The following is a 13808-nucleotide window of genomic DNA, read 5'->3' on the forward strand; positions in this document are numbered from 1 at the left end:
CATAGAAGAGAGAACACGAGCGCAAGTAGCTCTTCCGCTGAGCAGTGGGTGGTCCCCTCAGTTCATGAGTCCAGCGGCCTTAGCTGCCCTTCTCGCTCCATTAACCAGGTTGAGCTGGTTTGTCGAGTCTGAGCAACGATGCGTCCCATTGCCACGTGGTGGGGTGTGTTATGGGTGTGAGCTGTGGTGTGCTTGCGCAAGCCCATACCGTGTGGTAAGGCGTTGCGCATTGATCACAGTGTAGGCCCAATAGGAATACAGCACAGGGTGTATGGCGTGGTAGAGGCTCAAGTGAGGATATGTGTTTCGAGTTTTCGCCGTATTACAGCTTCCTCTTGCATCAGAGCATTATGAGGCGGCAGTAGTGTTCTCAATCTCAGTTTGGCGACGTACTGAACGTAGTTGCACATAACTCTTTTGGGTCATTTTTTGTGTTCTCAATTGCAAATGTTGACACCAGAAAAACATACGTAACGAGAATGTATCTATGAGGTTCTACTGTACAGTCGAACCTTGTTAATTCGAACTTCCTGTTTATTCGAACTGATGCCAGGGTCCCGTCAAAGTTATGTGCATCCCAATGATTGAAAACGACCGTTAATCCAAACGCGCAAGCATTTGCCAACTGTTAATCTGAACATGGCCCGCTCCGACAATGCTCTCAGCAGCGCGCCAAATCCTGTGGCGGCACCTCCGAACAGCATTACTTTAACCCTGCCATAGAGGAAAGGCTTAGGAGAAACCCCTAAACACTGCGCACAAAAAGCAAAAAAATAACCATGGCAGAAATTTCACCCTCTCAAATGGCAAGGTTGCCGTTTCTGCATTGCACCGTAATGCGCCAGTCACACTCGCGGCAAAACGTGCACCACGGGAGGGATCGGTCCTGGGACGATTTTTCGTGGCTCACCGCGGTGGCAAGCGAGCTGTGAGCGGAGGCAACCAATAAGAGTGTCCCCTACTGTGACGTATGCACAGGAAACTGGAATCATGCGGACCGGCCCGACCGCTCGATTCATACTCGCGTCTGGTTCAGCCGGACTACTTGTTTTGCCCTGTCGTTTGCTTGCATCAGTTCTCGCTCACGCTTGTTTTAGTTAGCTTGGTTGGTCTCGTTCAGGCTTGTTTTTTTTACAATGATGCACCTAAAACGAGACGTCCCGATGAAAAGGTTATTGGAGGCAGTGCGCCATACCCGATTCTTTACGAGAAGACAGACCCTGAATACAAGGACACAAAGGCGACACCCAGAACCTCATTCTCTTTGTCTTTTGAATGCAGCATCACTGCAATAGAAGGGATCACACCAACATGATTATGATCAGCGGCAGCGACTTCATCATCTTGATGGACAAAGAACGTAAACACAGCGCCAATCTGTCAGCAGACGGAGGAAAAGACATGCGACCATGCAGAGGGAAGCAGCAGCGGAGGCCCAGTCCGGCCTCGGCAACTCTGCTGCTTCGGCGGCAGAGGTAATTAGCACCATCCAGCAAGCTGGCGGGAAAGCAAATCCACTTCCTTGCAACTACGATCCCTCGCCCTTCTTCTCAACTCCCTCGTAACTCCCTCATCTTTGGCTATTTCCGCATGCACCCGTCTGTGCACCGGTGCCACCAGCCCAACCAGCCCAGCGCCAGCTTAGCCCACTCCTTGAAGTTTCGTTTTCTGCCGTTATCGGGAAGCGAGCGTCGGCCAGCGTGGGCAGTTTTGCGGTCCTCGGTCACTGTGTGCTTGGGCACCGTGATATTTCACAACTTGCATTGTTTGTGCATTGTGCTATGGCGCATGAAAACTTCAAAAACAAGTCCTTTTAATTCGAACTTCTCTTAATTCAAACAAATTTTCAACCCCTTCGAGTTCAAATTATCGAGATTCGACTGTACACGTATATGGAAATTCCACCTCCAGGTGTGGCTTCACGGCAGCATGTGCCACGCAGACATGAAGCCGCACCTCAACGCAAAGTTCTACCGCATCTAAATTTTTGTTAACCTCCTAGTGAGATAACAGATTATGATGAAGGACTGCTGCCAGTCCCATTATAATTATTTCTCATCAGGTGGGCGTCCTCAAATGTGGAGCTCTCGCATTTGTAGAGCACTAGGTCGGGGACGTGCTTGTGCTTATATTACCGACAGGCACCCAGTGGCTGCATTCGTCCGCTTTCCACAGCAGCAGCAGCAGCAGATGCTTGTCTACATCACAGCCATGGTAAGAAAAGGGATGCCCAGCAGACATCTTTCAAATCTATAAGGGCCCCTAAATAGCTGAGCGCCAGGCCAGGGGACACCTCTACCTATTTGAAAGATCGGTGGGTCCCAGACGGCACTGGGACTTGATCCGAATACCTCCCACATACGAGGCTGAAATAGATCTATTTCGCTACTGCACAGATAAGATTTGTTCCAGTTCGAGCTGTGTGAGCCTAAATTATCGCAAGTCGACTGCCCAAACACAATCAATTCGTCCTGACAACAGTACGACACCCAGTTTCCCGTCTTTATGCTTTTTTTTTTTCTTTGAGTAAAAAGCTCAAGGTGGTCATTGCAAGACCTACAAATAAGAAAAGAGTGCCATTACCAGAGGTGGAACTACTGCAACAGTTCTCGAATAATTTTCGGAGCAGAATAACCTTGGCTTTGGTGCACAACATCTTCAATTTAGAGCAGGTTAAAGGAGGGCAGGGAGGGGAGGACAGTTTTGGAGTTGAAAATTTCAAATTTCGAGCAACTCAATGAAGTAATCACAATTTTTACACTAGTACTTTCATTTTGGATTAGCTCCTTGCAGGGTATTTAAAGGGAGACTAAAGCAAAACAATAAATTAGTTTAGACTGATAAAGCATTGTTTGATAATTCTGCAGGCGGTCATATCAAAATAGAAAACTATATGAGAAAATGAAGGGCAAGAAGGACAAACTCGCAGTCAATCTGTACCACTAAATTAGTAAATAGACCCTAGAAAATGCTATCAAAATCCATAACGTCACAGCGACCTGGTGCGGGAACTTCAAGGAGGCGTCGCCACCTGTATTTCGCTTTTGCGCTTTTTCTTGCTTACTATGAGTCTTATCGTGTTAGGATTGGTGTTTTTGGTGTTGTGGAATGGCAATTTAATGATGCAGAAGAAATCATTTTTCCCTCTTCAGTGTCCCTTTAAGAACTGCATTACAAGAACCCAACTTCACAGGGAACAATAGACTGCTGTGTGGCGCAAATTTTAGTGCTTACCAGATGCAGTGAAGTCTCATTAATTACAGCCCCTTTAATCAAAAGAAATAACACAGAGCATTATGGGCCCCACCACAGCAACAGATATTTAAATGAAGAAAAAAATTCCTGCCGAAACGATCTCATGATAAATGTTGATGTTAAAGCGTCTACCTTCACAGCACTGTAGCATTACAGCAATGTAGCAACACAGTAATGGCAGCACTGAAATGCATCATAAATGAGGCACGTACTGCAGCCAAGATCCTCTGTTGTGCTTCACTTTACACAATGTGCCAAGTAGCAGTGACATCGTGAAGTGCGCGCATGGCATCCCAGATGCCTGGTGGGCTGGTGCTTGCTAACGCTGAGAATTCTCTGACTTCCCACAGGCCCATGGCCTTGAGGAACCTGAGTGACACGAGTCCGAAGCTGTCCAGCACTATAGACGAAGGTTTCACTCGCGCTATAACAGCGAGAGAACGGCCCCAAGGAACTTCCGGGCCTCATCAGCTTGCTGCACCGGAACACAAAGAGTGTTTTTAAGATCTTCCACTGTGCGGAAAGCCTATTTTTAAGGTTTCAGATAAAAGACATGCGTTTTACGCCTTAATATTAATGCATAAAATTTTTCTTATAACTTGCGGTAATGGTGACTTCTAAAATTGTCGTTATGTACAGAGGCAATGTTTTGACAATCTGCGGGCTTAGATTTTAACGCGCTGCTCGTACTAGATATAGCAGCCAATGCTTTTCTTGCTCACTAGATTTAGCAGGCTATGTCGGTGAGCAACACCGGAAGTGGTCCAGGACCTATTCTTTTGTAAGCAGTGAAAGGGTCAATATAATTTCTTTTTCATTGAAGAATGGCATGGCAGCGTACGCCGTGCTGCCATAAAGCCACACCTTAAGGCAAGGTGCTCCGCCATTCAAAGTTTCGTTATCTCCTAGGGAACCCCGCCCCTCTCCCCACACCTGTGTGGGGAAGCACCCTTCTCCCCTCCTTCACGGTTGCCCATTCTCCTCGTTATGGGTTGCCATTTCACATTTAGCAGTCAGTGAATACTGCATGTGGCGCCGGCAAACTCATAGGTCACCTGTTCCCATGGCGCTCCCCTCGGTCTGCGCGAAGCGCTTAACAAAACAGCAGAGTGCCAGATCACCCTGGGATTTTCGGCTAGGTCGCGTTTGCTCCCTCACCGTTGCCCATGCAAGGGCTGCTCCATCCACGCCGTCATCCTCTGTCGTATGAATGCTAGCTGTGGGGTGATCCGACACATGTAATGCGACTGAATCGTCGGTGATCACGTACTCGAGTGAATCCAGCTTATCAGCATCGCCAAAGAGGGGGACGGTACCAAGACGCTAGTCATACATCTGCGAATGGAGACTTACTGTATGCCAAAGACTTCAGCGTTGCTGTATGCAGTTATCCTCGCGGGTTATACACATGGATTTAATAAGCATGAAATGCTTTGGCTGCCGTTGTCGGTCGCCTTCCAGTGACCTTGAGCCAAAAGCCAGATCAGTTATCCAGGCACTCAAACGAAAACATCTGGACAAGTTGCGAGAACAAAATGAGATCCCCCTGCCCCGCCAGCGGCATGTCGTACAGGATTGGATTACATACGCTAGTTACTCCCAAATAAGTTACAAAAAATATTGCTTCCGAGTTCTTCCTAATGTTTGTTCACAATATCACTCAAGCTGTAACTTCTAGTGCACAGAAGTTTTATTTGTAATTTCCAATAGCGACACTCAAAAGGCAGATACAGGGAACCATACCCTTCAATTCTGGAAAATGGAATCTGCTGCAGACCTACTATGCTCGCTGAGCTGCTGTGTAGCATGGTGCCAAATGCGTCTGGAAGTGCTGCTTTGCCTTCACGGAGAAGGAAAAAGTTAGGAGAGACCATTACGTCACACAGCCAGCCTTGGTAAGCAAACGCTCCGGGAAGCCAGCCCTTTGCTCAGTGGCGACTAAACACATGACCTCTTGCATCAATATCACGGAGCAAGAATCGAGATTTGCCGGGACGCTTGGTCGCACCTCCTTCAGCCAGTTTTCTTCTAGCTGAGCAGCACCCATATGGACCAGCGCATAGTATGGCGTGGTGCGGTGTGGTGTGCCGTTGCAAACGTGCACTACATCCATTTTAAGAGTGTGGCTGGTATCATCTCCAACAAATCTGCTTTGGCGGGTGCCGTTTCATCCTTGCAGCTATTCTTTATTACCGAACAGCCATTTCTTTTCTTTCCGGGTTGTTGTAATATGGAGTGCAGGTTACACACGGTAGCAAGTTGCACGCGGTATACATATATAAATTACGGCAACTTAAACCATGATTTGTCTCAAGATGCTTTGCAAACTAACATGTTTTCAAACATAAATGCTTTTGGATATTTACAAGCATGCTGTTTCCCCATCCCTCATCCCTATGGATGCAGCTAACATGGAGCGCTTCAGCATTCACGCGGTGAATGACTGGATGCATTAATTGCTGCAGTAAATTCCCGTATCAACATCGCCGACGCATGCACAGGAAATATGGTCATTCGTGGCTTTATCAACTTTATATTTAATAACCCCAGTCAGGCTCGCAGTGCAAATTTTTACATGCACATCAATCTCCATCAGCACAAGCATATTCATGCACTTAACTCTTTTCTGTTCGCATTCCCATATTAAACCAGACTTGCACATGTTATGAAAAAATGTAACAAATTACAGATACAATTGCTTATTCAAAAATTAATTGACTACAGTTACAAATTACTGTTCCGAGAAAGTAATTTAGGAATTACTCAATTGTAAATAATACATTCCAAGTTATTTACTTTCAAGCCTTCATTAACATTGCATAGATTCAATGAACACAAGCTGACCCGACCTCTTTTCAGTTTATGCTCTGCAGGCCTTCACACGTTGCCTATCCGCACAAACAATTGCTTTTAAAAATGTTTCGCAGTCACCGTCTGTTGCTTTCAGTGGGAAGACACCAGCAGCAACAATGAAAACTTGCTCGAGGCGAAAAAAGAGAGGGAAAGACAGGGAACCTAGCCAGTTAGCTTGATGTGTGCACTGGGCAGTAAGGCGGTGTTGTAACGCATGGGGATGCTGCACACAATATTGTGGTTACTCAGCATCTGGATCTTTTGTGAAGCGTAGCGCTTCGTTTTTGCTGAGACTGAGACTACGCTCCCGTTTGGGCTAATGAAAAGCTGAAAAAAATCATCCTCTGGTCCGCAGATAGCATAACGTGGTCTGCGCATGCTCCTATAAGCTGTACCTATATCTGAAACTCTCTCTTTTCAACAGAAGCCTGCTCCTCATTCTCTTCTGCATGCTTTATTTCGTAATAAAGTGGATTCCCATACAGAGCTGCTATTTGTAGATGCGGTCTGCTACGTAGCGTAGATACTGCGGCCACTGCGGGGTGCCACAATGAGTCCACTGGTGAAGTGCATGGGCTCGCTGGAGACCACCACTTTGGCATACACATGGCGCGTCGTAGGTGCCAAAAGTGGAAGTAACGGAGTTTTAACATCCAAAATGAAATTTGAACTCTATATATATATTATGAGGTTTTACGTGCCAAAACCACTTTCTGATTATGAGGCACGCCGTAGTGGAGGACTCCGGAAATTTCGACCACCTGGGGTTCTTTAACGTGCACCTAAATCTAAGTACACGGGTGTTTTCGCATTTCGCCCCCATCGAAATGCGGCTGCCATGGCCAGGATTCGATCCTGCGACCTCGTGCTCAGCAGCCTAACACTATAGCGAAATTTGAACTCCGTGCCAGGGTGACATTTAGTAGGCCGAGCGTTGTAGGCAAGCCCTGTTCCGCCACAGCCTACGCGGTGCGAGGCATTCAAGGAGTGGAAGCACCATGAAGGCCATGTCTGGTTGCCAATCACTATGCTTCCGCTAAACGCATTGAAGTACTTATTACGGCAAGGTATTTCTGAAATTGCCTATTTTAACGCAGATGCATTTCTCCTGATCAGTAAAAAGTGGTTCAGGGCACCTTTAACATCTTAAGTGACTTTCACCATCGAGACATTCCTGCACTTGCCCAATTTATTGGCGAAAATCTGGTGGAGCATTAAGATAAGGAAATGAATGTTCAGCCTGCAGGCTTCCTTGTCTGAAAATGTGCATTCGGGAGGCTGCTGCATGGCACGATCTCGGGCGCTGTATTGCAGTTTATGCGAAATTCAAGTTCTCATAATGCGAAGAAGGTGTAAGACGTGCAGACACGGACACAAGAGGAGGGAAGTGGACAACACGAATGCCGACTATCAACTGAAGGAAGCACTGAGGTGAAAAAAAGAAAGAAGACAAAACTCATCTGCGCATGCTCTGGAAAGGTAGCACCACATGTCAATTGAGTACACGTGCCGGTCTATGTCAGAGGTAACTGTTAAGGCATTTGATCTCTTCTTTATGTAAAGTAATCGAAGGCTGACTCACATACGCACTTCCGCCATTATTGATATGCCATGCCTCCACCATAAGATGCGCATCTTCATTCCTATGCCTGTACAATATTGCTCATTCATCTAACTTAGGTGTGCAGTTACAATCTTGGCAGTCTTGGCAATGTAAGGAAAGATTAGAAGGCGATCCACCGATTAACTACCTTTTATGTTCCATTAGCCTCCAATTGATATACCACCCCGTTTGCCCTACGTAGAACTGGCCACAGCTAAGGGGAATTTTATAAACCACACCCATACGACAGTCAGTAAAACTGTTGTTCTTATTGTGCTTCACAGGACAAATACCTGCTCTTTTTTGCCTTTCACCTGCTCCTTTTTTCGCTGCACAGCAGCGCATATCTTACCTAGCTTATCGGGAGCAGCAAAAATGACATTAACACCATATCTAATTGCCACTTTTTTAAGCCTGTGCGATACTGAATGAATGTAAGGAATAGCCACTACTCTTTTCTTGCTATTACTGCTTTCTGTGATCACATCCGTCCCCCTCGAAATAGACTTCTTTAGGCTTCAGCCACAGTGGCCACTGCTACACTAGGACTTCTTTGAGTTTTCCATGACAAAAAAAAAAAAAAAAAAAAAAAAAAAAAAAAGAAGTACAATACCACGCACCTCGTGCTTTCATATAGAAAGCATATTTTCTCTCATTTGCAAAAACCAGATTTATTCCCAATACACTAAAGTTGCGATGAATAAAAACACAAATGGAAGCGGCGTACCTTGCCGCCAAGATTTTCGCTGCGCTGGTAAGAGTCGCGTGGGGCAATAGATATCACTCGTCGTTGCTATCAGACAACTCCTTATCGCTATCAACAGACCAAAGCACTTCATCCTCGGTGCTGTCCATGGCATTCAAAATCCCGCACTTTTTAAAGGCCTTGTTGACCATGGCAGATGGGATCGTGCACCATGCATCTTTCACCCATCCAGCAAAGTCCTGCAGCGAGCCTCGCTTCATTTTATTGGCAGGCGTGAATTCGTGGCAGCCACTGACAAGCCATTCGGTGTAGAGCGCCCGAATTCCATCTTTCATTGCTTTGTTCTCACAAATATCGAGCGGCTGGAGCTGCAATGTCATGCCGCCGGGTATCACGACACAGTCGGTGTTGTATGTAGCGAGCTTGTCCTTGATGTGCTGGTCAAGGTGGCACCTGAATGCGTCGAGCAAAAGCATACCACGCAGACCCAAACTGCCACCGGGTCTCTTCCGCCAAACGTTATCAATCCAGTCAGCAACCAAGTCCTTGGTCATCCAACCTTTTTCATTTGCACGCACAATGACGCCACTCGGAAACACGATTCCTTTTGGGAGCGTCTTCCATCTGAAGATACGGGGGCAGCTTGCGCCCATCCGCAGTGCAACAAAGCATTGCGGTGGCTCTAGTTTCTTCACTACCCGCCGTGGTTGCTCAGTGGCTATGGTGTTAGGCTGCTGAGCACGAGGTCGCGGGATCGAATCCCGGCCGCGGCGGCCGCATTTCGATGGGGGCGAAATGCGAAAACACCCGTGTACTTAGATTTAGGTGCACGTTAAAGAACCCCAGATGGTCAAAATTTCAGGAGTCCTCCACTACGACGTGCCTCATAATCAGAAAGTGGTTTTGGCACGTAAAACCCCAGAATTTAATTTTTTAGTTTCTTCATGGCCGGAAGACAAAATGCTCACTTGCTCCGCCCCCTTCTTTTCAACGGTTGTGGTGGCAGACATGTCAAAGTAGAGCGGCATCTGACCGGCATTTCCAATCTGTCCGAAGTGGTAGCTGTTTCTATGGCGCAACTTCAAAACGTACCGCTGAAAACTGCAATTTCTCTTTATATTCTTCGGGCAAATTCTGGCATATCCCTGTCTGCCTTCCAAGAGAAAAGCCTTTTCATAAAATTTGATAGCCAGTAGCTGCTCGCTTTGAAGTCACTCCGCGTTAGCCCTTTCTGTAGGGGCTAACTGCATCGCCCGTACTTTGAGCAGATCGGTCGTCACAGGCCGCTGTGCTGCTCGTTGCTCGTGCACATATTCCGCGAGCAGCTCTTCTATTTCGATGAAGCGGCCCTGCTTCGGTCGACTGAAACCCTTCCTGGTTGCTTTGCTGGTGAAAATATTCTGTTTGCACCAGTCCCGCACGCAAGTTTCGAGAATTCCGAACACTCGTGATGCCGCCCGATTTCAGTGTGTCTTCGCTCACATGATAACTTTCCTTTTAAATGCAGCATAATGGTGGACTCTGCGTGTCTTTGCAGTCTGCACTTCCATGCTGATTGAATAAACGCAGAAAATGGGAAGACAGGCGGTAGACTGGGTTATACCAGCGCTTGGTTACAGATACAGCATAGAGGTATGCACATGGAGGAAGCAACGGCAGCTAGGCTAGAGGCGCATACGAGGCGGCCACTTTTCTACATAATGCCGATGGCAATATGATAATGCGGATTTACGGTCGTACTTGATTCTAATGCGCATACAATTTTTGGACCCGTTTTGTGAGAAAAAAGGTGCGCGTTAGGTTATAGTAAATATGGCAATTTATTGCAAGAATTCAATTACATGCATCTTGTTACGTACTAGTTTGTGTTAAACACAGTATCTTTAAGGACATAAATGGTTTACGGCTCTGGGTATGCCACCGCATGCCCAAATATTTGCGGTGAGTAGTCTTATAGTACGCTTTAGCACATAACAGAACAAAAGCAGTAACACTCTTACAACATGGGTGCTTTCAACGACTTCAAACGGTATGTCCTTAGAGTAAACACTACCTTTGCCCTCCTACAGTGTCCTCGCAGGCGACGAGCACTCCATTCAAAACATCTGCATTTTAATTTACACTTTACAATGTGCATACTCGCATCACCGTAACTGAAACAAACACATTGAATGATTCAAATTAGTCTTAACTGTTGCCACGTGAAAAGTCGTTTAAACTAAGCTGTCTCCCAACGACGGGTGACCGAGCCAGCAGAGCTCGTTCTGTTTACCGGCAGCGCTGCTAAACACGACTCCATGCGCATGGTGGTGTCTCACGAGATGAACATGATCATTATTGTATGCGAGTGGTGTACAACACAGGCTGGGACGACGCAGTGCTCAACAACTGCAGCATCTCCCAGTATCCGGGAAATAATGCTAACAAAGCCCAGGCTATTTACTTAGCTGGCACTGCCTTCAAACTGGCCTCAGCTTGGAACATTGGTGCTTGCGTGCTTAGAGTTTTAGAGCAGCTTGACACAGCAGTTCGGAACTGTACCAGCACATTGGCACAGCTGTACCACCCCTGCAGTGGCAGCTTGACATAAAACCATGCATGCAAACAATAGCACCCACCTTCGTCGTCATCGTCGAGGAAATCTCGACTCATTGGCAGACAACATTTCCCGTACCACGTGAGCAGCTCGTCTTTGACTCTGATGACAAACTCCCGAAGGCGCTCTCGCTTCTGCAGCTCGTACTCGGCGAGCTTGCTCCTGAGCTGTCGAGGCAAGGAGAACGTCGAAAAGTGTGAGCACACGTAGCCAGACGCACGACGCCCCGGCACCAGTTACAGCGCAGACATGGCGGCATCACCAAACTTGCATTTTTGCAAGCATGCTGGCGGAGTGCTGAAAACCTCCAGTTTCATGCAATGTGTATAATTCGATGAAAGCACAGAGACGTGTTCTCGAAAAGCAGCGACTCGCGTCTTACGAAAGGCACTCAGGCGTGCCAAACTTGGAATTTCAGAAATAATAGTAGTAACAGCAAAAAAGGAAAAGCTACAATTTGCAGAAAGATACAACTTGAGCAAATTAGCTAAATATTGATTAGTCGACATGTTCATTGTCTGAAAGAGGTCTGCCAACTCTTTTGTAGAGATGCTGTGAACAGGCACTCTGCTCGTACAGTTGCAGTCAAGATGACCTGCACCCCTAACAGAAATGTTTACACAGTTTATTCATGTAATATTCATATGACCGCAGCCGAAATTGTGGCCACTGTTACTTGTTCATTCTATTTGGTGCAAGGGGAGTGATGGTATGTTCCATTTGCACCCACGAATAACAGACCAACCGCTTTTTCTGTTGCCCTGATAAGAACAGCAAAGAGCTATGCAGCCGCCCTCATATGGCGAGGCAAGAGTCTTGAGAAGGACACCTTGGCACATATGTAAACGGTGCAGCACCGAACCACACCTCCAAACCCACCATAACATTCACGAACATCGGGCAAGCAATCAAGGAAACTGATTTCGCACACCTTGTTATCCTCCACATTTGTAAGACATTGCCCACTCCACATCCTGAAATTTCGGGCATGCAACAACTTTCGTTCCTCAAAGAGGTTCAGACATATTTCAGATGCTGCCATTTTGTCATTGACGTTTCGGGACACTTCTTGTTGCCACAAAATCTGTTCTAAATGGACCAAAAGGAAACCAGACACCATACCGCAGCCATTGTCGCAGGAGTGAGGCCATTGTTGGCATTCCGAATGTGGTCCTGCTCTTCGAGTGGGATGTCCAGCCGGTCGAAAAACAAGGCCAGCTGATCCAGCAGGGCAGCAAGCTCCTGGCGTCTCGCCTCTTCAAGCTGCTTCAGCTGACCATGCAAGCAAAAGAGAGAAGCCCGTGCATGACAGTACACACATAAGGCCTCCAGAAAGACCTTGTGATGGAAGCTTCAAGATGCCATGTCAGCCTAGTCGGGACCCATCAAGTGCGGCTGACAAGATGAGCTCGAGCTATTCGGAGGCAAATTTCTGCGACTATAGTGCAAGATGCACTGACCTCTCGAAGCGACGGCATTCTTGGCACAGTGCCAAGCACGCCGTGTTTCGAGCAACTAGCCGTCCGACGAATAATCGGTCATTTTCTGTATAGCAAAGTAAAGTGCCGATTTCACCGACTTATTATCAAAATTTAACCCTTTGACGGTCAATGACGTAAATATACGGCACCGCGAACAAGTACAAGAATGGTCGATGCCATATATTTATGGTGCCGTCTGTACATTTAAAAAGCGCGCCAATTACCTAACTTTTTCTTTTCTGTCATGTGCTGCCACTATGTAGGGATACAGGGAATATTTTTTGCATGCCTCCCTCTCTCGGTTTTCGTTGCATAGTTTGTTTTAGCACTAGTTTCCTACCGCGTGTCTGTACACTACCGCTCTCGCATTGGCGCGCGCGGTGCCGGGCGGCTGTTTGGATTGTTTTGCGAGCGGTTTCGGCTTTTTGTGCTTGCAAAACTGATGGCTACCTAGTTACTAATTGCTCAAAGGGTGACCACTCGTTTCTCGCTCGTTTAGTGCTCATAGGGGTGCGCATAGGAAGGATGCTGCCATGCATGGGTTTCCATTTTTGTTTTAACTAATTGCCCTAGCTAGTTAGTGATAAAATGAAGATTAGCAGAAGTTTGTCACACGTGTTGCTTTTTTTGATGGGCACACAACAAAACAGTTTTCTTGAGTGCGCACACCTATGCAGTCTGATTACGCTATGGACGTATGTATTAGTGTAAGAGCAGGAACATTTGAGACTTACGAAATATTCTCGTGTGCGGATTTTCAAAGCCTTGTACTATGTGCATGAAAATGCATCAAATTTTTAATTCTGATGCGTTTATTTCCATTTTCCCTGTTATTCATGAATGAAGAGTGCATATATACCAACGCAAAAGAGTTTTTTCTCACTTTATGGTAACCCTAAAAAAATTAAGGTAAATTTTTTCGAAAGAAGTCCCTAAGAAGAATTGGAATCTGCAATAAAAAGAAAATCGACACTGGGCGGTCGCATATGGCAAAAAAATCGACCCTCATAGGGTTAACTGCACATTTAGGGGCACGTAAGGTGCAATAACTGCGGTCTGTATAACACAACTCTCTCCTGTGGTGTGAGCGCAGGTTAGTCTAACCAGTGTGGCTTACCCGTTCGAGGTAAGCCCTCGCTTCATCGATGTTGCTGTTTGAGAGAATGAAGCCTTCCTGGTCTTCCACCAGCTGGATCTCCAGCTGTGCCTCTGGTTGGACATCGAGCAGGCTCAGCTTGGCGATGATGCTGTTCCGCAGTGCAGAGAGTGTGCACGAGCGAATGGCCTGGAACAAACATTGCTGCTCAACGACAT

The 13808-nt window shown here is 46.7% G+C and overlaps 1 protein-coding gene across 1 annotated transcript in view; it reads right to left on the minus strand.

The window, feature by feature from the left end:
* Positions 1-13808, minus strand: part of LOC126531893 (protein regulator of cytokinesis 1-like) — an 88635-nt gene that overhangs the window by 51631 nt on the left and 23196 nt on the right. Inside the window, exons 4-6 of the mRNA XM_055070665.1 lie at positions 13612-13779; positions 12136-12285; positions 11036-11180 (exon numbers count right to left, since the gene is read on the minus strand). Of these exons, the coding sequence (XP_054926640.1) occupies positions 11036-11180; positions 12136-12285; positions 13612-13779 (463 nt within the window). The remainder of the gene's footprint in view (positions 1-11035; positions 11181-12135; positions 12286-13611; positions 13780-13808) is intronic.

This window comes from Dermacentor andersoni, chromosome 4 (genome assembly GCF_023375885.2).
Source record: "Dermacentor andersoni chromosome 4, qqDerAnde1_hic_scaffold, whole genome shotgun sequence".
Lineage (NCBI taxonomy): Eukaryota > Metazoa > Arthropoda > Arachnida > Ixodida > Ixodidae > Dermacentor > Dermacentor andersoni.